Genomic DNA, 26,486 nt, shown 5'->3' with positions numbered 1-26,486 from the left:
TCTTGCAAGGGTCAACCAAGGAGTTATAGATCATGCCTCTCTCTTTTCTCATCTTATCTGGAAAACTTTAAATGGCGGATGTAAATTTTTTGTCGTATAACGTAAAGGGTCTGAATTCTGCGGGTAAGAGGCACAAATTGTTAAAGGAACTACAGCTGTACAGAGCAGAGGTGGTATTTTTACAGGAGACTCACCTGTCGCAAGATACAAACATTAAACTATACTCGGCTAACTATCCAAATTGGTTATATGGGGACTCACCGATAAAAAGGGCTAAGGGAGTGGCAATCGGGTTCGAGAAAGGCATAAAGTTTGCAGTGATTGACAGGAAGACAGACCCCGATGGCCGTTATATGTTTGTAAAGGGAAAATTAGGGGACAAGATTCTTACCCTAGCAAATGTATATTGCCCCAACAAAAACCCTATAAGATATCTGAAGATAGTGCTGGGGAAGTTAGAGGAATTTAAGATGGGGGATGTGGTCCTTGCAGGAGACTTCAACTTTTGTATGGATCCATCTTGGGATAGTACGTCCTGTGCTAGGGGGTTAAACATGAAGGCTCGGAAGATGATTAAACTCTGCCTGAAACAACACCAAATGATGGATGTATGGAGGTTGCAACACGAAAAAAAAAAAGATTACACCTTTTTTTCCCACGTACACGGGACGTACTCCCGGTTGGACCACATACTAGTCGACCACAGATTGATGGATCTTGTAATAGAATCCAAGATTGGAATAGTTACACTGTCAGATCATGCTCCGGTGTCAGTGAGGATGAGGATACTCGATATGCAGAGGCTTCCGTTCACGTGGCGCTTGAACGAGAGCCTTTTGCAGGACGAGAAAATTGCGGAGGCAGTACTAAGGGAAATTGAATTTTATTTCTCTGTTAATGATACAGAAGAAATATCGGGTGCCTCTCTATGGGAGGCACACAAAGTATATATTAGGGGTATCCTCATCTCCATGGGCACAAGAAAAAAAAAAGAAAGACTAGAAAAAATCGAAAGTCTAAAAGAAGAGGTCTACAATCTAGAACAGGCCCATAAAAAAACAGGGGGGCAACAGCAGAAATATTTCCATCCCCTGGTGACTAAACGAGAGGAACTTAAAGATATGATGGAACAGGACTCAAAAAGGACATTGGATAGGAGAATCAGAGAGAGGTACTATCAGGGAAATAAAATAAGTAGATATCTAGCTAGGCAGTTGAATAGGAAGAGTGGGAATAATTTTATAGATAAAATTCAAGATAAGGACGGTAAGATGACCCACACATCCAGGGAGATATCGGAAGTGTTTAAGCAATACTACGATGCTCTGTACAATATAAGCCAGAAAGGGGCAAAAGATGTAGGGAAAAAAGATAAAACCAAGGAATTTTTGAACAAAGTGAAATTACCGACTTTAGACGAGAATGATAGAAGCAACCTAGACAGACCCATTACAGAAGAAGAGATTTACAAGGCGTTGAAAGATACTGCCACTGGGAAAAGCCCGGGACCAGATGGTTTCACGATTTCTTATCTGAAAAAATACAAAGAGACGCTGGTCCCTAAGCTTTGTAATTACATGAATGGTATAGGTAAAGATTTTGCGCTGGGAGGTGAGGCCCTGCGGGCTTCAATCACGGTACTGTTAAAGGAGGGTAAGGACAGTACATTGTGTTCTAGTTATAGGCCAATAGCCTTACTAAACGCTGACACCAAATTATTCGCCAAAGTTTTAGCATCGAGGCTGAAGGATAAGATGCCCGACCTGGTGCACCCGGACCAGGTCGGATTTATCCCTGAGAGGGAAGGTAGGGACAACGGAATACGCTCGCTGCTCCTGCTACAGGCCTTAAAAACGAATGGGTCCCCAGGACTACTCCTGTCGATAGATGCTGAAAAAGCATTCGACAGGGTAGACTGGGGATTCATGTTTGAAACTCTAAGAGTGATGGGCCTGGGCCCAAGGCTGATCCAATGGATCAAGGCGCTATATAATCACCCTCAGGCTTCAGTGAAAGTGAATGGGCTGTCTTCCTCCCTTTTTCAAATGGAGAATGGCACCAGACAGGGGTGTCCGTTGTCCCCTCTTTTATTTGTCCTGTCTATGGAACCATTACTGGCCTCTATCCGAGAGAACCCAGACATAAAAGGGGTCACGGTTGGGGAGGAAGAGCACAAACTCGCAGCTTATGCGGACGATGTGCTGTTCTATGTCTCCAACCCAAGGATCACGATTCCGAACATGTTGAGGCTACTGGAAAAATATGGGGAAGTCTCGAATTTAAAAATAAACCTCAACAAGTCCGAAGTCCTAAGTATCAATATTGAAGGACAGGAAAAGATTAGACTCCAGGAGGAATTTAGATTTCCATGGCGAAAGGAGATTAAATATCTAGGAGTCTACCTCTCCAATACTATTAAGAAAATATATGTTAATAACTATATACCCCTATTAGAGGAAATGAAGAGAGAATTAAAAAAAATCACAATTAGCCACCTCTCCTGGTTAGGGCGGATCAATGCGGTCAAAATGGTCTTGACCCCAAAGATTCTATATAAATTTCAAATGCTGCCTATATCGCTCCCCCCAGCTTTCTTCAGGACCTTAAAGGGACTGATTTCAAGGTATATTTGGCAACATAAAAAACCAAGGATAGCCTTCGCGGTATTGAGTAGAGAAAAAAAAAAGGGGGGCCTGGCCGTCCCGGATTTCAAAAAATACTACAACGCGGTAGTACTTACTCGAGTGGTAGAATGGGGAAAAGAGGTAAACAATAAAAGGTGGGTAAAAGTAGAAAAGGCAATGAGTCAAGCACAGTTAGGACGAATTATTTGGAACCCCCCTCAATATAGGTCAATAGGGCCAAATACACACGTAATAACACGGATTGCTCTTAGATTATGGGACAGGACACATGCACAAAATAAATGGAGTTATAATTCACCTTTGATTATTTTAAAAAACAATGATTTTTTTATGCCGGGGAAACAGGAGGTGGGGGGAAACTGGATAATAAACAACAATGCACAAGTAAAAGATATTATTTATAGAGGTAAAATAAACACGTTTCCAGCACTAAGAATGAACACGGAACTTATGAGTATAGACACTTGGAGGTATCTTCAATTAAGACACTTTATATTAAAATTGCCCCATCCAATTAGAAGCGAGGAAGACTATAGACCTCTCGAGCGGCTTTGCCGTAGAGAGAAATCAAAAAATAACATAGGTCAAATATACAAAATCTTATCTGCGGGGGTAGAACGGGAGGGCCCGCCTTACATTAAAAAATGGGAAAGAGAACTGGGGACTCGATGTGGCACTCAGACATTGGAGAAAATAATGAAACTAACACATAGTGCGACGGTTAACCACAAGCTGATCGAATTAAACTATAAGTGCCTCGCAAGGTGGTATGCGACCCCAGACAAATTAGGTAAATTTGTAACCGCGCAATCCTCAGAGTGTTGGCGAGGGTGTAAGACAATAGGGACCATGGCTCACATCTGGTGGGACTGCCCGAAAATTAAAAAGTATTGGAAGGAGGTGTTAGAGCTAATAAAAGTTGTGACAAATAAAGAACTAGTAGAAGACCCCTGGACGGTACTGTTTCACGGGACCGAAGGCTCTGTGAGACAGTATACGTCTTCTTTAATTCCCATACTGCTCAGTTCCGCAAAAAGTTTAATCCCTAAAGAATGGGGGGAGACGGACAGTCCCAAAATACGGGACTGGATACTTAAGGTAAATGAAATACAGAACATAGAATGTACAGAGGGAGAGGAGGAAGATTGGGTAGTTGGGGAGGGGCGTAAGGATAAATGGGTAGCATGGATAAAGTTTAAAAAATCCTGGAGGTATGTGGTAGAAATGGTAAAATAAGTCTGGGTAAGATAAATATAGGGTTGACGAGGCAGGATATTTCTCCAAACCCTCTGCAAGACAGGGAGGGGGGGGGGGGGGGTGGGAGTGGGCAAGGAAAAGGAAGAAAAAAAACAGAAAAAAAAAAAAAAAAGAAAAAAAAAAGAGAGCACAACCAATGTGAAAGTTAGCATTTCTAGCATGCCGGGAATGTAAGTGTTTTTTGAAACTGGGTTTACTCCCGCTTTAACTTTGCAACAGTACTGTCTGTGTTGAGGCACAATCTTTGAACTGAGAGGTCTAATAAGGGATGAGTCAAATATTTGTGTGTATGTGTGTGAATTTTAGTTTGAGTTATTGAAGTCTGTAAACAGTAGCAGGCGAGGCTGAAAAGTGTGAAAAGCTAGCTCAAATAAATCCAATATTCCATATTTATGTGACACATTTTAAAACAAATCCAGCTCCGTGTTTCCATTATGATGGTCTCTTTAAGTGCTGCTTTGGAGAGCACAAAGTAGCTGAACACTCCTGTCTTGAATACCAATGATTTTAAAGATGCAAAATTGCATTTTTAAGTAATTCCTTCAAGTGATTTTAAAATAAAATAAAAAAATGTATTTAAAGCGTAACTCCACTTTTGTTGAACAAAAAAAAAAAAACATTCTCCATTGATCAATGTACATTGCAAGGATTATAACAAACTTTCTTGCAGATTCCTACCTTTTGTTGTTTGAAGAAATCTCTCTGTGTTTCTCTGTGCCTCTGTTCTGAGTGGATCTAATGGGAGAGGTTTCATAATTAACTGTCAGGTGTGCAACTGCAGAGCACTAATGAGGAAATGTGCTGGGCCTGCATCCCTTTAGATATGTTCCTATCCAAAAATAATTTTTTTGTTACAGGGGATACCTGAAATATGACTTTTATCTTAGGCAGACTTCTGGGAAAATTGGTGAGCCAATCACACGAGCAGGAAATTATGTTTGTGGAGAGTGGTCAGTACACACACTGTGTACTGAACAACTCCAGGTAGCCATATTGCAATGCAAAGTTACAATGGCTGCATATTGAAAAAGAAAGGTAATTTTTGATAACATTCAATTATATGCACTATATTATTTTTTCCCCACAAAATTGGAGTTACCCTTTAACCACTTAACAACCGGCCCATAGCCGAATGACAACTACAGGGCGGTTGTTTAACTCTGAGAGGCCGTCATATGACGTCCTCCCAGAATTCCGCTCTCGCGCGCCCCATGGGGCATGCACTCGAGAGCATCCATGCCCGCCGGGTCCTCATCGTGGCCGTTTAACACGTGATCGCTCGGTCAAATGTTATGACACCGGTTCCTCCCTCCCCTCTCTGTACCAATCGGTACAGCGAAGGGGAAAGAGATCGGTGTCAACAGCGCTGTGGGCTGCATCTGCAGTGCCCACATCACTGCTCACCAAAAATTAACCCCTCAATTCCCTGCCAGTACTCTGCAATACCCTGCAATACTCTGCAATACCCAATACCCTGCCAATACTCTGCAATACCCTGCAATACTCTGCAATACCCAATACCCTGCCAATACTCTGCAATACCCTGCCAATACTCTGCAATACCCTGCCAATACTCTGCAATACCCAATACCCTGCCAATACTCTGCAATACCATGCAATACTCTGCAATACCCAATACCCTGCCAATACTCTCCAATACCCTGCCAATACTCTGCAATACCCTGCAATACTCTGCAATACCCTGCCAATACTCTGCAATACCCAATACCCTGCCAATACTCTGCAATACCCTGCAATACCCTGCTAATACTTTGCAATAGCCTGCAATACCCTGCCAATACTCTGCATTACCCTGCCAATACTCTGCATTACCCTGCCAATACTCTGCATTACCCTGCCAACACTCTGCATTACCCTGCCAATACTCTGCCATTTTTTGCTTTTTATTTCAGGCTTCCCAGTCTAAAGGTGAGATGCGGGGTCTTATTGACCCCATATCTCACTGTAAATAGGACCTGTTATGCCATATTCCTATTACAAGGGATGTTTACATTCCTTGTAATAGGAATAAAAGTGATCAAAAAATTTATTTTTGGGGGAAAAAATGTCAAACTAAATAAATAAAGTAAAATGAACAATAAAAAAAAAATAAAAAATGTAAAGCGCCCCTGTGCCCATGTGCTCGCATGCAGAAGCGAACACATATGCAAGTCCCGCCCACATATGAAAACGGTGTTCAAACCACACATGTGAGGTATGGCTGCGAACGTTGGCCCTATACCTCCTCCTCCTTTAAAAAAAAATTAAAGCGTCGCCTATGGGGATTTTTAAGTAGCGACGTTTGGCGCCATTCCACGAGCGTGTGCATTTTTGAAGAGTGACATGTTAGGTATCTATTTACTCAGTGTAACTTCATCTTTCACATTATGCAAAAACATTGGGCTAAATTTACTGTTTTGTTTTTTTAAGCACAAAACAGTTAGTTTTTTTCCAAAAAAAAAGCGTTAGAAATATTGCTGCACAAATACCGTGCGTGATAAAAAGTTGCAACAACCACCATTGTATTCTCTAGGGTCTTTGCTAAACAAACATATATAATGTTTTGGAGTTCTATGTAATTTTCTAGCAAATAAATGATGATTTTTACATGTAGGAGAGAAATGTCAGAATTGGCTTGGGTGCTCCAGAACGCCTGATGGTGCTGCCTGCATGTTGGGCCTCTGTATGTGGCCACGCTGTGTAAAAATCTCACACATGTGGTATCGCTATACTTGGGAGTAATTGCAGAATGTGTTTTGGGGTGTAATTTGTGGTATGCATATGCTGTGTGTGAGAAATAACCTGATAATATGACAATTTTGTGAAGAAAAAAAAAAGGAAAAAAAAATCTTGATTTTGCAAAGAATTGTAGGAAAAAATGACAACGTCAACGTCTTCTTTACAAAAAGGGGTCATTTGGGGGGTATTTGTACTTTTCTGGCTTGTTAGAAATGAGATAGGCCGTCAGTCCTTCAGGTGTGATCAATTTTCAGATATTGGCACCATAGCTTGTGGACTCTATAACTTTCACAAAGACCAAATAATATCCACCAATTTGTACTTATTTTTACCAAAGATATGTAGTAATATAAATTTTGGCCAAAATGTATAAAGACAAATTACAAATCTGCTAAATTTTATAACAGAAACGAAGAAAAATTCATTTTTTTACAGAATTTTCGGTCTTTTTCCTTTTAGGCCGGGTTCACACCGCTGCCATGCGGGAACGCCGCGAATCCGCGGCGTTTTCCCGCATCGCATTACTCCCGCCGGCAGTTCACACTGCCCTATGCGGACGGCTGGGAGTGTCAATGTTATGTTAATGACACCCCCAGATCCGTCCGCATATCGCAGTGCGATCTGCCGACTCGCACAGGAATCGGATCGCATGGTGTGAACCCCCATGCGATCCGATTCTGTTGCGGACCAAAAAAAGGGTCCCGTGCGAGTTTGCTGCGGGAGCGCTGCGAATTCAGCCATACTATCTGTATGGCTGAACTCGCATCGCTACGGAGATCGGATGTGATTTGCGGTGCGAATCACATCTGGATCTCCCCCCGCAGCAGTGTGAACCCAGCCTTATAGCACAAAAAATAAAAAACCCAGCGGCGATTAAATACCACTTAAAGAAAGCTCTATTTGTGTGAAAAAAAGGACAAAAATTTCATATAGGTCCAGTGTTGCATGACTGAGTAATTGTCATTCAAAATGTGAGAGCACCGAAAGCTGAAAATTGGTCTGGTTATTAAAGGGTGTTTAAGTGCCCAGTGGTCAAGTGGTTAAGTGATAACATCTAAAGTGAACCGAAAAAAGAAAATTATGAAAAGGCTGCCAATGCTGACCTTGTAAAAACCCTAAAATCTTTACCAACTGCATCTTTGTTTTCCTGTTCCTTGATGTTATTTGAAATTGAATGCCCAACTAGACACGCCTTGTCTTTCACCCATAAACTTTTGCCAATAGAGTCCACCCTTCCACCCCTTAGGTTCCAGGGGCGTAAGGGGTTCCCTCACCCCTTGACGACCCCTTGACGACCAGACTGGACAAAAATGTTAACCCTCTCCTACGAGTCTTCTATTTTCAGTAAATATCAATAAACTGGCTATAAAATTGTAATGCAATGGTACCACACCCCAGTTGTCCTTCACCGTATGTATTCTTCTGTGCTGGACACCTGCTGGTAATGTGGTGGAGACATAGGCAACACCTATGGACACATTTTACACCACTATAACCTTCCACAGGAAGTATACAAATGATCAATTGTTTGATATCTGATTAACACTGTCTACTCCTGTATCCCTACACTATGGAAATCTACTTCAGCCTCGCTGTCATTTTGGTTGTGCAAGATTGAGGACATACCGACAATTTAGCATCTGATGAATGTCTTGAAAGGTACAGAGGAGAAAACCCATAAAATGTGGTTTCAATTGACAGTATATTCTCACACTACAAAATTTTAGCAAATCTATGCAGGCTGAATTTGTATTGAGGTTCTTGTTTTGCCCTGTGAAGTGATTGGTGGCTTGGAGGCCTGCACTTGATGCTTGTGAAGTTGCAACACACTCTGAAGCAAGATAGCTATTCCCTATGCTAAGTCAGATTTATAGGGGTTGATTTACTAAAGGCAAATAGACTGTGCACCTTGCAAAGTGCAGTTGCACTCTGAAAGAGCAATTGCTCCAGAGCTTAGTAATTGAGCAGAAGCTCTGCTGACCTCCATCATCAAATCATGTGCAAGTAAAAAAGCTGTTTTTTTTTCCATGTGATTGGATATTCCTTTCAAAGTGAAGCTTTACCTTATTTACTAAGTCCTGGAGCAACTGTACTTTGCAGAGTGCACAGTCTATTTGCCTTTAGTAAATCAACCCTATAGTGTTCCTCATGTCCGGTGCCAAGCAAAGGGTGGAGAGCAACCCCCCTCCCCTTCCCTTATCCCCCACCCACCTCTATTTTTAAGAGGAAATGCAGTCTGCTAACATAATCTGTAATAAAAACATCTTTGCCCATTTGAAGCTTCCCTCCAACCACTTTGCATATTTTTTATATATATATTGTGTATCTGTACTTGCCAAATATGCTGCAGAAATCTCCCTCCACTAAGCCTGGCTGTATCCATTTTAACTGTGGGCATCTGAAGCTGCTGCCTGTTCACTTCCTGGGTTTGCACAGATTGAGGCACACCTCCAGCTCTGCAGCCCTGCAACTTTTATTGGCCCTCTTATGACTCATCCACCACCCCACCCTGGCAAACTCTCACGAGAGTGAGCTGTGCGTGATGTGGTAAGCCTAGGCTAATGACCAGACAAGAAACAGGAAGTGGGCTGTACAAGCTTTTTTTTATTTTTTTTTAAAACTCTTTATTCATTTTCCAATAGAAAAACATGTTACAACATATACTTTCAATCTTCAATTTTCCCACTCCGGCAGGAGCTTTCAGATAACTTTTCTTAATATTAATTACAACAAATAAAGACATTAATTCTCCCTCCTAAACCTTTGTGTTGATCCAACTTCACATTACTTTCTTTTTATTATTCTAGCTGTTCACTCTTTGGGTTTCCCAGAAGCCATTGTGGGTTCCACTATCCAGCTTGCCCAAACTCTCTCATATTTTTCCATCCTCTATTACAATATATTTCTCTATACAGCAGGAAGTTGTGATTTGCTAAATATTTCCAAAAGGCTGATGAGGGAGCTTCTGTTTTTTTTCAAATTCAGTACTATTGCCTTTCTCATGTAGAAAAGCAACAGACATACTTGTGCTGTCTTTTCCCTAGTGGGGATATTATTTCCTACCAAACCCAAAAGACAAATCTCTGCATCCTGTTCTAAAGCCACTGATGCAACTGTAGTGATTACCTTATAACCTCTCTTGAAAATAGCGCTATAGCGGGACAAAACCAGAATATATGGATAAAATCTCCTGGAGTATATCCACATCTTCAACCATTCTGAGGGTTGAATGGGCACATTCTTTCTAATCTATAAGGTGTATAATATATTCTATGTGTTATCTTGAATTGTATAACCTTGTCTCGAAGTGAGACTAATATATGTAAAGAGAATCCCTATATCTCCTCCCAGTTCTCCTCTAATTTTGGGACATTTCTCATCCAACATACTTTTAAATTACTTATATCTAATAATACAGTTTTCACTAAATAAGTATATAAAGTTGATATTGATTTATTTTCCCATCTCCTTCTAGTTATTTGTTCTAAACCTGATTCTGTCAATTGCGGAAAACCTTGAGGAAATTGGGCAAAAAGAGTATGGGCAAGCTGCATATATCTAAACACATAACTTTACTCTATCATTCCTGTAAAGGATATCATTGTTTCTCCCTGCACCACCTGGGATATTTTTTTAGTTTTCTTTTAAATCAGGTAAAGGTTTATTGTGCAAAAACAAATAGACATACAGTCAGGTTCAATACATTTACACCAGTTACCGGTAATTGTAATTGTTAGCATTATCATACTGCTTCTAAATATAAATAGACATATGTAAACAACTCACTGTACAAATATAATACTGATGGTTTCGACGATGAAGCATAATTTCACATCAACATTTGACATTAAACTTATGCACTGTACACACGGTCGGACTTTCCGACAGGAAATGTGCAATCGGATCGTGTTGTCGGAAAATCCGTTCGTGTGTGGGCTCCATCGGGCTTTTTCCGTCGGAATTTCCAACACACACAATTTGAGAGCTGGATCTAACATTTTCTGACAACAAAATCAGATCATTTAAATTCCGATCGTGTGTAGACAATTCCGATGGACAAAGTGCTACGCATGCTCAGAATAAATTACGAGACGAAAACTATTGGCTACTGCCCTCTTTCTAATCCAGTTGTACGTGTTGTACGTCACCTTGTTCTGAACGATTGGATTTTCCGACAACTTTGTGAGACTAAAATAAAATATAACTGCGCTACCAGAAATTCAAAACACAATACAAGCAGCCAACATTAACAATAGTACAATTGCATAAAACATAAAAACCAAAAAATGTAGCGCTTAAAATAGAAAACACCTCCTGGAGAGAAGTGTTATTATAACACACAAAAAATATAAATGTAATAGATAGCGTAGCCCAGCTACACTAAATAAAGGCAAGTGCACTTAATATAACTACACAAGTGTGAAAAAGTCTTTGTGACTCGTGACATGAAAAAATGAAAACATTTCAAATAATGGATGTACCAAGTGGCCTGGGACTATAACAAGACCCTACATAAGAAAAGACAATAGTCTCTATAATCCTAGATGATCACTTCATGGTAGAGAGTAATCAGGATCTGTTGCAATGCCACACGTCAAAATACCCCAGAGGTGAAGACAGCAGCTGGATGTCATCCTTCATACAGATACCACGTTATAAACAGGAAAGGTAATGGATACGCTTACCCGAAGATGTGGACCCACACACCTTGGTGGTGAGTCATTCAGACATCAAATTGCGATGGACAGCAATTCCTCCATCCAGGTGATGTAATCCTCAGCTATGCCAATACACCATCCAATCTCGGGGTATCCAATCCGGGAAGTTTTTTCGGCTCCAAGATGGTAAAAAGGACAATCACACCCCAAATAGGTGCGTAAAAAATGCAAACAGAAAAAGAGGGAAAAAACAAAAAGCCTCTTATTAATCCGATAGGAAATGTTTTATTAAAACAAATCTAAAAAAACAAGATACATGTATGTACAAACCCTCAATGAAGAAGGGTACAAAAATACAGATATCAATAAAAAAAATCGTAGAAAGTCTGCAGGCTATGTACCCGACATGTTTCGCAATAAACTTGCTTCAACTGCCCCAAAAAACATCCCGGATTGGATACCCTGAGATTGGATGGTGTATTGGCATAGCTGAGGTTTACATCACCTGGATGGAGGAATTGCTGTCCATCGCAATTTGATGTCTGAATGACTCACCACCATTGAGATGCATTCTCGTTGTCGGATTATTGTACAACAGTTGTACTCATTTAAAAAAAAGGGTCCTACCCCAAATTTTGTCAGTGTTTCTCACAAATATGGCCATTCAACACTATCAAACCCTTTAGCAGCATCCAAAGAGAAGATGGCCCCATTACCTGGGTTATCCGTAGGGAGTTGTAGATTGAGAAATAGTCTGCATAGGTTTTGAGACGTGGATCTGGTTGGTATAAAGCCCGACTGATCGCTATGGATCACAGTTTGAATACATTTGGCCAATCTGTAAGCCAGAACTCTGGCCAACAGTTTAATATCAAATGTGAGCAAGGAGGTCTGTATGCATCTAGATATAGGGCGCCCTTACCAGGTTTTAGGAGCACCACAAAAAGTGCCTCACTCATAGAGGGGGTAGCCTCCCAGTTTCAAATGCCTTGTTATAGACTTGCAGGAGTATTGGAATTAATTGTGCTGCATAGTGTTTATAAACTTCCACTGGCAAGCCATCGACACCAGACTCTTTTCCATTTTCTGCATGAGCCAGCACCTCCAGGAGCTCCTCCTCAGTCAGTGGGGCATTCAATTGCTCTGCATCTGTAGTGGACAAGCAGGGTATAGTTTATTTATCTAGTAAGGAGTAGATGTTTTCAGATGGAGGGTGGAATTTGGATGTATAGACATTTTGAACAAAATTTTTAAAGACGTCTATAATGGACTTTGTGGAATAACAGGGTATGCCCCCCGCGTCTGCCACTGCCACTATGTGCGAGGGGCCTTGTTGAGACTTCGCTAGTAGGACCAACATATGACCCGTGTTTTCCCCTTATTCGAAATGTTTCTGCTGTAAAAAGAATCTATTGTTTTCTGCTTTCTGTAGGAATAGATGTTTGCGCATGGACTGGGCAGCAAGCCATTTTCTCTTTGTGTCATCAGTACGGTCTGTTACATAGAGTGTCCCTGACCTCTGTTCTTCAGCTAGAACTAGATTTTCCCATTCTTTAGTTTTGATATGTGAAATTTCTCTAATAAGTTGAGCTCGTAAATATGCCTTGGCTGCCTCCCGTACGCACATGGGAGCCATCCCTCCAAAGCTAATCACAAAAAACAAAAAAAAGTCCCTTAAAAAAAAAAAAAGGCCCTTTTAAGTGCACTGTGTTCGGTCGCCGGACACAGTGCTCTATGGGAAGCGTGACGTCTATGCAATCACGTGATTGCAGGCAAGACGCTTCATTTGCCTGTTTTTTTTTTGCTGCATTGTGGCACAATGCTATGTGCCTGAACACTCCTTCATTCATGTCGATGTCTTTTTTTGATTGGTACCACCGTAAGACATGGGCGGTGCTTTAGCTCAGAGCCACGCACCACTTCCGGCTTCTCTGTGCCAGTGAAAAATCGGAAGTGACACCACGGCTCTGTGGATGGAACACACGGCCCGAGCGGTGCATTTTTACAGAATCCAGAATTGGTAGACTCTTAGGAAAAGTAAAGTTGTTTATGCTGCATTACGATTTGTTTGCTAAAACCAACTGAAATATCAACTGAGGAGTCTGTCCCCCTTCTGTTCTAGAGCAATGTTAGAGAAAAATATATGTTTATGTTTGGTACCTTTATTAGCAAGCTCTGCACTGACTGCATCCTCTCCACAGACCCATACCAAAAGACACCATGGGGGAAGTGGATATAGATCGATAATCATCAGTCAGTGCTGGGGCTGTATACTCTGTCCTGGGATGTTGGGGCTGTATACTCTGTCCTGTGGTGCTGGGGCTGTATACTCTGTCCTGTGGTGCTAGGGCGGTATACTCTGTCCTGGGATGCTGAGACTGTATACTCTGTCCTGTGGTGCTGGGGCTGTATACTCTGTCCTGGGATGCTGAGACTGTATACTCTGTCCTGTGATGCTGGGGCTGTATAATCTGTCCTGGGATGCTGAGACTGTATACTCTGTCCTGTGGTGCTGGGGCTGTATACTCTGTCCTGGGATGCTGAGACTGTATACTCTGTCTTGTGATGCTGGGGCTGTATACTCTGTCCTGTGGTGCTGGCGCTGTATACTCTGTCCTGTGGTGCTGGGGCAATATACTCTGTCCTGTGATGCTTGGGCTGTATACTCTGTCCTGTGATGCTGGGGCTGTATACTCTGTCCTGTGATGCTGTGCCTGTATACTCTGTCCTGTGGTGCTGGGGCTGTATATTCTGTCCTGTGGTGTTGGGGCTGTATACTCTGTCCTGTGCTGCTGGGGCTGTATACTCCTGTTCTGTGATTCTGGGGCTGTATACTAGAGGTCGACCGATATATCGGCCGATATTTGCCGTTTTTTAAATAATCGGCATCGGCCGATTTGAGCTGATAAAAAGCCGATTTAGAACTACAGTGGGACTTTTCTATTACAGAAGTCATTTCAGTCAGTGTAAGTTGCCTGAGTCATCATAGCAACCCTTTCCTCCTCTCTGGGCAGGCTGCCAAGAAAAGAACTAAATGATACAATGTTTACACTTCAATGAATGAAGTCATCTCTGTGTGTAGAAGTTCTCAGTTTAACCATTTAAAGACTAAATCTTTTCTGACACTTGTTGCTTACAAGTAAAAATCTTGTATTTTCTGCCAGAAAATCACTTAGACCCCCCAAAAATGATATATATTTTTTTAGCAGAGATCCTAGGGAATAAAATAGCGGTTGTTGCAATATTTTATGTCACACGGCATTTGCACAGAGGTCTTTCAAATGCATTTTTTTAGGAAAAAAATACACTATTTAAAAAATAAAAATAAAATAAAAACAGTAAAGTTAGCCCATTTTTTTTTTTCGTCCAAAAGTTTTGACTACCTGTTTTTATTTAATATATAGGTTTTTTTTTTTTTTTTTTTTTTTTTATCTAAATCATACATACAAGTAAACTGATTGGGGGTTTTGTTTTGTTTAATAAATGTTTAAATGTAAGAAATTTTCTGTATCACTTATGAAGTTGCTTTCACACTGGAGCGGGCAGGCGTTGATGGTAAAACGCAAGTTTTAGCGGCTCTTTACCATCATTTTAGCGGTGCTATTTGGCTAGTGGGGCACATATAACCCAGCTAGCGGCCAAGGAAGAGGTTAAATGCGCCCATGAAGCACTGCTGCCAAATCGCATTGCATGCGCTTCGGCAGTGGTGCCCATTCATATCAATGGGCAGGAGTGGTGGATGAGCAGTATACACCACTCCAAACGTGCTGCTTGCAGGACTTTTTTTTTAAGATCCTGCCAGCGCATTGCCTCAGTGTGAAAGCACTCTGTCTTTCACACAGACTGCAGGGGAGCCATTTTACAGGCGCTATTTTTAGCTCAAAAGCGCCTGAAAAACGCCCCAGTGGGAAAGGTGTGTTAGATCAAGGGGGATTAAAAAATAAAATAAAAAATAAAAAAGGAAAAAAATAAATAAATAAAATAAAATCGGCCTAACATATCGGCCCAAAAAAAATCGGCATCATATATCGGCTATCGGCCGCCATGATTTCTAAATATCGGCATCGGCATCGGCCAGAGAAAAACCCATATCGGTCGACCTCTACTGTATACTCTGGCCTGTGATGCTGAGCTAAATACTCCTTACACTGTGGGTGGAAGCTAGTGGAATACAGGGGACGGAGTGGGTGGGGATGCTTTAAGTTCAGGGAATTCTGGTATAAGGTATCTATTGCACTATTATAGAGTCCATATCAGTTGCTGTTTTACAAAGTATAATGAATGTGTTCTGGACATGTATTATATGCAATTATGTAACCCTTTCTTGGCATGCCCCATCTGATGAGATTCAGTCTACAGGCCAGCCTGAATTTTTGTATATCTTTTTTGTCCTTACTTTTTGTGATCACATTTTGTATATTTTGTTAACCTTTGTAAAATCTTCAGAATGCAGAAGAAAAAAAACACCCAAAAATGCTAGTTACTTGATTCTCCTTGTCCTTGGGCTTCAGTACATCCTGGCTAGGAACAAGTATACAGATCAGAAGTTTTGACTTTATTGATCTGTATCTTTTTCCTGAGTGCATGATTTGGAAAGTATTAAAGCAAAAGGGTCAGTATGGCAACCAGGCAAACTAGTTGAAGGTCAACAATGGTAGCCCCATATTTTTATCATGGCACATGCATTTTGAGGAAAGTTGTGACAGCTGATTTAAAGCAGTCCTGTTTGCAAAAAAGAAAAACATTATAGCCCCACGCAAATAGGACATACGGTAACTTTTATATCTTCTTTTCTGATCAGTGATTAGGGACCCCATTTACAAAAATTACATAACATCTTCATGAAGGGAAAACCAAATACATGATATGATGAAAAAAAACTGCAGTTATTTTCTGAGGTTTCCATGAAATTACCAACAGGAAGTCAGCATGGTAGAGAGAGACTCTAGGTGATTGCTCACGTACACAACAGTTATGAGTTGAGTCATGGACTTGTATTGTGAAATATGCGCGGATAATCTGTGAGATGAGCAGTAGTTCAAGGTAACTTGAGAGTTGTGAGAGAAACATTACTGATATTCTAACAAAAATACTACTTGTCTGGATGCCAGTAAACTTGCATTTTCAAAAGGAGGATAACAATGGGCACCAAATATTTTTCTTGTGGCCGACTTTGCTTTAGTACAAATTTGCATATTTGGTGTAATTGCATAAGAGATACAGGAATGTCAATGCTGACAAAAATAAAGTCAAACCAAAACTATATGAATGAATATCTACATGCTCTCTTTTTCGCCAATTGTTTTTTTAGGGTCTAAGCTCATGTTAGCAATCGGCTCTTTTGGTATATCTGATAAGACACTGTAAAAAGCATTGTGGATGAAAAAAAAAACAACTGCCCATACCATCCAGATTTTAGGCTACAATTGCTTTTATTTAAGAGGTTATTTGGACTTGGTTGCTATTGGCTACTGCACTTTTATTTTAAAACTTCAGTCAGACTTGGATTGACTCAATATTTGGCACATCATTTTTTACAACTTATCAAAAAAATGTTGATTAGCAGAGATTTCAAGGATATATAAGTTTGTATAGATTAGACCTTGTCGCTATGTTTTAACCCTTTGTTTGTTATTTAGCGCTCATGCTCACGAATGTAAATGCAGACATATGGCCACACAGCATAAAATACAGCTATATTTTCAGCGCCTGGGAGCCGCAGCTGGGGTTTATTTTCTGTCCATACTACTGTTTTACAAAATACGTAATACATGGGAGCTTGCAATTACATGCGCATGACAGTATTTTCCATGGCACCCCACTCTCACGGTAGATATGCATGTGTAATAGTGAGCATGTGTGTTTACTTGGGATTACAGGAGCGCTGTGTATTTTGTATTATAGTAATATGGACAGAAATACACAGCAACTGGAACAGCAGCTGGCACTGTAAATACAGGTGTACTTTATACAGTACACTCATACCCCTGCATTTAACTTTGTGTGCATGACCCCCTACAGGTTCAATGATGCCAGGTAGTATAGCTTGCATTATAGTGTCAGCTCTGCAAATATGAGGGCTGCCGCTCTCATACACAGAAGATCTACTGTCCTCTCCCCTTGTCTGTTCACAGAACTTATATTAGGTTCATAGACTGCAAGGCTTCCTGTGAATGGATATAGGGAGAGGAGGGGGCCGATAAACAACAGTATGGCTTTAGTGTATGAGAGCTGCAACTTTAATGGTCCCACCACCTGAAGTATAGCAAGAGTTTTACGGTTTCAAAACTATCTGGTTTTGATCAATCTGTAAATAATGAAAAACATGGCCATGATCCTGAAGGTGACATAAAGTTCATTGGGTTAACTATTTGTTAAATAGCATTTTTTAATTAAAAAAAATAAGTCCTATTATAAACAGTATAATCTCCTGAAATTATCATATGGAGAAATTCTGCTGTGTTGATAATGTAATGTCCATCTGTTTTAGAGCCAAAAGAGACCAAAGCAGAGCCAACCAGTAAAGTGACCCATCAACCTGCAAGGAAGCCAGCACCTCCTCCGCCAGTGCCAGTCAAGAGCAAACCTAATGCCAGCAAGTGAGATGTGCTTTATATGTCAGCAGTAGTAATAAGTACAATTGCAACCAAAACCTTTGTTTTTGCTTGTTTTGGATAGCATAGGGAATGGTGAACCTACATTCGGTTCGGTGGAACTGTTGAGAAGATTTCACCTCACTTCCTGTGAGTATGCTGTGACCAGGTCTAAAAGTGAGCGGTCATCTCCAACTTTAGACACATTTAGAATAAAAATGCTGATGGCCCTTTTGGACTGTTTTGAAGTGTTAAACTACTGTTGTGCCATTGACAGAGAAATTTACCATCACTTCCTGTCAAGGCAACAATGTTGTCACCGAGATAAGTACGTAGTAAAGGTCTCAAAATAGGTCACAGTACTTTTAGCTTGATAGGGTTTCTTGCATTTCTCTATTCTATCCTAAACCAAAAAAAAAAGGTTTTGTAAAATTATACTTTAACAATATTTATGACTGTAACATGCAGTTTTGCAAAATGAAGAAATGGTCAGGGGTAAGTTTTATTTTGTGGCAGTGCTATTTTAGAGCAGCTGATAGGGCATTTGTTGCTGCCTAAGTATAATAAGTATAATAAATCTGTCTCAAATTTGCCTCACTGCTCCTGTTTAGCAATACCTAGCTGTGCGACAGAATTGATCAATGCCCCTCAATGATTACTGTATCCTAACGGTGTCTGACCTACAGTATCTCACAAAAGTGAGTACACCCCTCACATTTTTGTAAATATTTTATTATATCTTTTCATGTGACAACACATAAGAAATGACACTTTGCTACAATGTAAAGTAGTGAGTGTACAGCTTGTATAACAGTGTAAATTTTCAGTCCACTCAAAATAACTCAACACATAGCCAATAATGTCTAAACCGCTGGCAACAAAAGTGAGTACACTCCAAGTGAAAATGTCCAAATTGGGCCCAATTAACCATTTTCCCTCCCTGGTCATCATGTGACTCGTTAGTGTTACAAGATCTCAGGTGTAAATGGGGAGGCGGTGTGTTAAATTTGATGTTATCGCTCTCACTCTCTCATACTGGTCACTGGAAGTTCAACATGGCACCTCATGGCAAAGAACTCTCTGAGGATCTGAAAAAAATAACTGTTGCTCCTACATAAAGAAAAAAAAAAAAAAAAAAAAGATGGCCTAGGTTATAAAAAGATGGCCAAGATCCTGAAACTGAGCTGCAGCATGGTTGCCACAGAGCAGTTTAATAGGACAGGTTCCACTTAGAACAGGCCTTGCTATGGTCAACCAAAGAAGTTGAGTGCACGTGCTCAGCGTCATATCCAGAGGTTGTCTTTGGGAATTAGACGCATGAGTGCTGCCAGGGGTGGGGGGGGGGGGGGCAACCTGTCAGTGGTCAGACCATACACCACACACTGCATCAAATTGGTCTGCATGGCTGTCATCCCAGAAGGAAGCCTCTTCTAAAGATGATGCACAAGAAAGCCCACAACCAGTTTGCTGACCAGTTTGCTGAAGACAAGCATACTAATATACTAATAATCTCTGATGAGACCAGGATAAACTTATTCAGTTCAGATGGTGTCAAGTGTGTGTGATGGCAACCAGGTGAGGAGTACAAAGACAAGTGTGTCTTGCCTACAGTCAAGCATGGTGGTGGGAGTGTCATGGTCTGGGGCTGCATGAGTGCCGCTAACACTGGGAAGCTACAGTTCATTCAGGAAACCATGAATGCCAACATGTCCTGTGACATAATGAAGCAGAGCATGATCCCCCTCACTTCGGTGACTGGGCCGCAAGGCAGTATTTTAATGTGATAACGACCCCAAACACACCTCCAAGACGACTACTGCCTTGCTAAAGAAGCTGAGGGTAAAGGAGATGGACTGACCAAGCATGTCTTCAGACCTAAACCCTGTTGAGCATCTGTGGGGCATCCTCAAATGGAAGGTGGAGGAGCGCAAGGTTTCTAACTGTGATGTAGTCATGGAGGAGTGGAAGAGGACTCCAGTGGCAACCTGTGAAGCTCTGGTGAACTCCATGCCCAAGAGGATTAAGGCAGTGCTGGAAAATAATGGTGGCCATACAAAATATTGACACTTTGGGCCCAATTTGGACATTTTTACTTGGGGGTGTACTCACTTTTGTTGCCATCGGTTTAGACATTAATGGCTGTGTGTTGAAATATATTGAGGGGACAGCAAATTTACACTGTTATACAAGCTGTACACTCACTACTTTACATTGTAGCAAAGTGCAATTTCTTCAGTGTTGTCACATGAAAAGATATAATATTATATTTACAAAAATGTGAGGGTGTACTCACTTTTGTGAGATACTGTAGCTTTGCTTAAATCCACGTCTATGCAGCTGAAAAGGCAAATAGACTGTGCACTTTTGAATGTGCAGTTGCACTCTGTAAGTGCATTTGCTCCAGAGCTTAGTAAATGGGGTAAAACTTCACTTTACACAAAACACCAAATCACATGCAAGGAAAATTAAAAGAGCAGCATTTTTTCTTGCACTTGATTGGATGGTGAAAGTCAGTAGAGTTCTCCCTCGTTTACTAAGCTTCGGGGCAACTGCCCTTGCAGAGTGAAACTGCACTTTCAAAAGTGCATAGTCTATTTGCCTTTAGTAAATCAAGCCCTATGAATTACCTGGTGGGGGTCGGGCCATCTCCCAGGAGGCTGTTGTGTTATAGTTGTAGCAGTGACTGGAATGCACACCATCACTCTGATGCTTTGATGGGGGGGGGGGGGGGGGTTTCGGCCTCTAAATGCCCATCTTTGTTAACCTATGTGTCCTTGCACACCTAAGCAGAATTGGCAGAAAAAACGCTAGGTCTGCCTCAATGCGTTTAACCACTTAAGGACCGCCTCACGCCGATGTATGTTGGCAGAATGGCACGGCTGGGCACAAGCACGTACCTGTACGTTGCTTTTTAAGTGCCCAGCCGTGGGTCAGGAGCACGCCGCCGCGCTCCCAACCTGGTCCTGAGCTCCGTGACCATGGCCGCGGGACCAGCGGAACCGACGCCGCTGGTGTCCCGCGATCGGGTCACAGAGCTGAAGAACGAGGAGAGGTCTGTGTTAACAAACCTCTCCCCGTGCTTCCTACTGTGGCTGTCACCGATTGTCTGTTCCCTTTTATAGGGAAAGACGATCAGTGACGTCACAAGCCAGACCACGCCCCCTACAATAAAAAAAACACATAACGTCATACATAACACCTACACTGCCCCCTAGTGGTTAACTCTTTTGCTGCCAGTGTCATTTACACAGGAATCAGTGCATTTAAAGAGGAGGGCCGGTTATACAAAAAAAAAAAAAAGTCAGCAGCTGCAAACACTGCAGCTGCTGACTTAATCAACACACTCACCTGTCCAGGGTGCCCGCAATGTCGGCCGCCCGAGGCCGACCCGTCCCTCGGCTCTCGGGTCCCGGTGCTGCCATTCCTTGTAAGGGAAACAGGCAGTGGAGTCTTTCGGCTTCACTGCCCGTTTCCTACTGCGCATGCGCGAGTCCCGTAGCTACTGCGCATGTGCGAGTCCCGCAGCGCTTTCTGAATGGGACGCGCTGTGTTCTGGAACACACAGTTCCCAGAACACAGCGCGACTCATTACCCAGGAGACGCCGCGACGAAGACAGAAGACAGAAGATCTCCGCGGAGGAGGAAGAGGAAGATTAGGAGAAAGTGCCTAGCAACAGGCATTTCTGGTAAGTAAAAAAAAAAAATGTTTTTCATTTTTTTTTTTTTATATATTTTTTTTTTTTTTTTATATTTTTTTTGTTTTCAGGGTGGCCCTCCACTTTAAATAGCACTGATTACTGTATAAATGACAATGGTCCCAAAAATGTGTCAAAAATGTCCGATGTGTCTGCCATAATGTCGCAGTCACAATAAAAATCGCTGATCGCCGCCATTACTAGTAAAAAAATATATTAATAAAAATGCTATAAAACTATCCCCTATTTTGTAAACGCTATAACTTTTGCGCAAACCAATCAATAATTGCTAATTGCAATTTTTTTTACCAAAAGTATGTAGAAGAATAAGTATCGGCCTAAACTGAGGAAAAAAATGTTTTTTATATATATATATTGGGGATATTTATTATAGAAAAAAGTAAAAAATATTGCATTTTGTTCAAAATTACCGCTCTATTTTTGTTTATAGCGCAAAAAATAAAAAACGCAGAGGTGATCAAATACCACCAAAAGAAAGCTCTATTTGTGGGAAAAAAAAGTACGCCAATTTTGTTTGGGAGCCACGTCTCCCGACCGCGTAATTGACTTAAGTGGTTAAATACACCTAAACACTATATCTGCACTTATTGTTGTTTTTGAAATATCTGCCTGGTGTTGATCTTTTAAAAAGTGGTTGTAAACCCTTATAGAGATGATGTATAGAGATGAAACCAATTATCCTCCCACAAAAGTTGTACCCGTTTATCTGCAGCCCTCTTTTCTCTACATCTGTTTAAAGTGCAGAATTTACACAGAATCTCTCAGCTCTGAAAAGCAGGGGGTGGGGAACTGAAGTTACACTCTGCAGAGCTCAGTGAGGGGAGCTTTGAGTCCTGATTGGAGGGAAGGGACACCCTTCCTTTACACAGCACATAGGGACAGAGCTTAGTGGTCTGGAATGAGATAAGTACACACTACTGAGGGATATCCTTTTTTCATATTTCATGTCTGAGGTTTACAACCACTTTAAACAGATGTTCTAAAAGTTCTTGTGCATAATATATGAATCGTGTTATATCCTCCTTTTACCTAAACATTATTTATGTAAAGTTAGGGTTGGCACTTTTTTTTCAAGCCAAACCCGAACACTTTAGGCTGCCCAGCAATCTTTTCCTATTTTTAATATACACTATAGGATTGTAACAGACCTGGGGCACTTTTGGGCACTCTAAAGAGAATAGTAATGCGGCACACATAGTGCCCCCTCACCCTCCTGTGTCAGGCCCTGTTCCGAGTTAAATTCCTGTCTGAATAATGTGTCCAGGTTTCAGGTGGACTGAAAACTTGCACACATGATTCAAAACCCAGACTGTCCGGGTGAATCCCAGGCAAGTGGCAACCCTGTATAGTGCATTTTAAGGCCTTTCACCATTTATATGATAAAAACAGAAGCCTTCCACCTTGGTCGACATATAACACACACAGCTTGTTAACAATACAGATACTGTCTCTGTATGTAGCTAATTTTCAAGGCATACTTTTTATGAGAATGCTAAAACCTGTTTTGTAGACTAACAGAAACATATAACCTTTAGCCCACATTGGATAGTGGCAGGAGAAATTGAAGTTTGATTCTGATTGCTAACTATGGGGAAATGCCCACAATTCTCTTGAATAACGCTTTGATAAATGTAGATTACTTTACTGTCAATGCTTTATCAATATTCCGCAGGTCCACTACAGAATCCCAGACAAAGTTAACAGAGGAAAAGAAAGAAAAGAGCAAAGAATTAAGTAAGTTAAAATGTCCAATGTACATTAAAGCGTTATCCCAAAATCAAATTGTAATACATTGCATTTTATCAATCCTTGGATGTGGTGCCTGCATTTTTCTCCCTTTTTTTAAGCTTTTTCCCCTCTATTTTTTCCACCTGTTTCTGTAGCTGCACTAGAAGATTTAAATGCACTGGCAAACTGAAGCCAAACTCCAGCTAATACTTTATAAGCAGTTACAGCAACAGTTGTATCCCTTTTGGGGTCAGTGGTAAATGGTTTGTCTCAACCTTCAAACTTCTACATCTACAGGACAGTTTTTTTTTCTGTCAAAAATAACAGACTTACTGGCTAGATCACCAGCTGAAAATAAAGTCAAGAAGGCCTAAAAAAAGAAAATGAGTGCAGCCAAAATATCTAAGAATTGTTAAGCTTCGGAGTATTAAACTCAATAGACTCAATCTGAGCAACCCTGTACAGTGTGATTGCTGTGATGACCAATCATAGTGATCATAAATGTAAATAGTACTATTTTTTACATCTGAGAGTCCGCCTCTTAGCCCTTGTACACATGGTCGGAGAATCCGTCGGAATGTGTCCTATTGACCGTGTCGTCGGATAATCCGACTGTGTGTGGTATGCATCGGACTGATTCCGTCCGAATATCCGTCGAACCCAATTTTCCAACATGTTGGAAATATTTCCCGAACCAACTGGTTCGATCGGACGTAATCCGATCATGTGCAGCGAATTTTGATCGGACCAAGTGCCACGCATGCTCAGATCAAATTCCTACATCAAAGCTATTGGCTACTAGCCTGAATGTAGTCCCATCGTAACGAAATTACGTCATCACGTTCTGAAAGATCGGATTTTTCGACAATTTAGTCCGACCGTGTGTATGCAACAGTTTCGGACTAAATCCGACAGACAAAATCCGACGGATTTGGTTGGCAGAATCTCCGACCGTGTGTACAGGGGCTTAGGCTGGCCATAAATTTTACAATTGTCTTATACAGTTTTCCTTTAGATTTACCAATACCATATAACAGTGATGGCGAACCTTGTCACCCAAGATGTTTTGGAACTACATTTCCCATGATGTTCATGCATTCTGCAGTATAGTGGAGCATCATGGGAAATATAGTTCCAAAACATCTGGGGTGCCAAGGTTCACCATCACTGCCATATAACATTAGGTCAAACCTAAACACTTTCAATTTGTTTGCAATCAAGCAGGTCCTTACACTACATAGTGGAAAGTAAATCTAAAGGAAATTGTCTAATGCATGGCCAGCCTAATGCCGCATACACACGTAGCGGACTATCCGGCGGACTTCCCGCCGGGCTGTCCGCCGGACTTTCCGAATGGGCTACTTGCCCACACGGCACTTTTTCAGCAGACTAATACAGCGTACTAAGTCCGCCGGACTATCCGCCGTACTTTTGAAATGAACGGACTCGCCCACACACGCGGAGGAAAGTCCGCTCATTTTGAGCGCGTCTCCAGGTAGGCGGGGCCAGCGAAGGATGGTATGGACTTAAAGGGGAACCCCAACGCCGAAAAGAATCGGCGTGGGGGTCCCCCCAGGTCCACATCAGACCCTTGTCCGAGCACGCTAACCGACCGGCCAGGAAAGGGGGGGGACGAGCGAGCAGCCGCCCCCCCTCCTGAGGCAACATCTGAAGAGAAAAAGAGAAGAACAGAAGGTGGCGACAGCAGCGACGGAAGACCGGGCCACCGCCTGTAAAAGAGCTAGAAGAAGGCGCGGTGGCCCGGCAGAAGAACCGAAGAGGGGGGCAAGACCCCCGAAGTCGGAAGAAGAGGGCAGCGGCGAGGAAGAAAGCTGGGCTTCTCCGCTAGTAAAAGAGCTAGAAGAAGATAGCGGAGGAGTCCGGCGAGAAGACCCCCGAAGACAGAAGACCCCCGGAGCTGTGCAATAAACTATTTTAACCCTTGTGTGTTGTGTTTTTTTGTACTTTATTTTACAGGTGAATGGGTAGGGGTACATTGTACCCCATACTCATTTACATAGGGTGGGGGGCCGGTATCCGGGGGCCCCCTTATTAAAGGGGGCTCCCGGATTCCGATAAGCCCCCCGCCCGCAGACCCCGACAACCAACGGCCAGGGTTCTCGGGAAGAGGCCCTTGTCCTCATCAACATAGAGACAAGGTGCTTTGGGGTGGGGGGGGCGCGCGGCCCCCCCTTCCCCAAGGCACCCCCCATGTTGAGGGCACACGGCCTGGTACAGCTCAGCTCGTCCCCCCCCTTTCCTGGCCGGCCAGGTAACGTGCTCAGATAAGGGTCTGATGTGGACCTGGGGGGACCCCCACGCCGATTTTTTGGGCGTTGGGGTTCCCCTTTAAGTCCATACAAGGTGGCGGAGCCATACCAAGTCCATACCAGGTGGCGGGGCCAGCGGCGCATCCTTCCATCCTACCTGGAGACGTGCTCAAAATGAGCTGACTTTTCTCCGGGCGGGAAAAGTCAGTTCATTTCAAAAGTACGGCGGACTGGCATACGCACGGCCAGATTGTCCACCGAAATGCAAGTCCGGCGGGAAGATTGGAGTGCAAAACTACTTTCCAAGTCCGCCGTACTTTCGCCGTACTCTCGGGTAAAAAAAGTCCGCCGGAGGCTACACACGGGGGGATTGTACCTATTCTCATCAGTAGTTAGAGCAGTCTTGTGACTTCTATCAATGTCTGGTTAAAGCTTGTAGGAGGAGTTTTCTTTCTACTTTGACTGTCCTATGAGGCTGCAGGACCCCTGCACCTCTGTCCAGACAGTGCTGATTGGCCCTGTGCTGATCACATGTACGCCCCTAAAAAAAGTAAAAAACCCTCTAGCAATACACACCAAACTGAGTGTGTGCAGCTTGTCCCTTAGCCTCTGTACTGTATAAGGAGATATATTGGGGACTACGGAAGAAGGATGAACTCAGAGAAGACAGGATCAAATAGCCTTTTTACACAATGTGGAGGATTAATTAGGTTCCACAATGAGTATAAAGGCCCATACACACGATCAGACTTTTTGAAAACAAACATGCAAATTAGCTTTTTTAAGGCAACATCCGACCGGGTGTACAATCCATCGGACAAACTTTTTCAGCTTTTATTGGACTTTTGTTGGCTGTGCGAACGGACAAACTTTTTGACAA

The 26,486-nt window shown here is 42.1% G+C and overlaps 1 protein-coding gene across 1 annotated transcript in view; it reads left to right on the top strand.

Moving 5' to 3' along the window:
- Window positions 1-26,486, top strand: part of SH3D21 (SH3 domain containing 21) — a 173,010-nt gene that overhangs the window by 121,219 nt on the left and 25,305 nt on the right. The window contains exons 12-13 of the mRNA XM_077481693.1: window positions 17,790-17,898; window positions 23,281-23,342. Coding sequence (XP_077337819.1) covers window positions 17,790-17,898; window positions 23,281-23,342 — 171 coding nt within the window. The remainder of the gene's footprint in view (window positions 1-17,789; window positions 17,899-23,280; window positions 23,343-26,486) is intronic.

The sequence above is a fragment of the Lithobates pipiens genome, unplaced genomic scaffold (assembly GCF_037356315.1).
Source record: "Lithobates pipiens isolate NorthernLeopardFrog02 unplaced genomic scaffold, aLitPip1_a1.2 Scaffold_16, whole genome shotgun sequence".
NCBI classification, from domain to species: Eukaryota; Metazoa; Chordata; class Amphibia; order Anura; family Ranidae; genus Lithobates; species Lithobates pipiens.
This window is presented reverse-complemented; position numbering and strand designations above follow the sequence as displayed.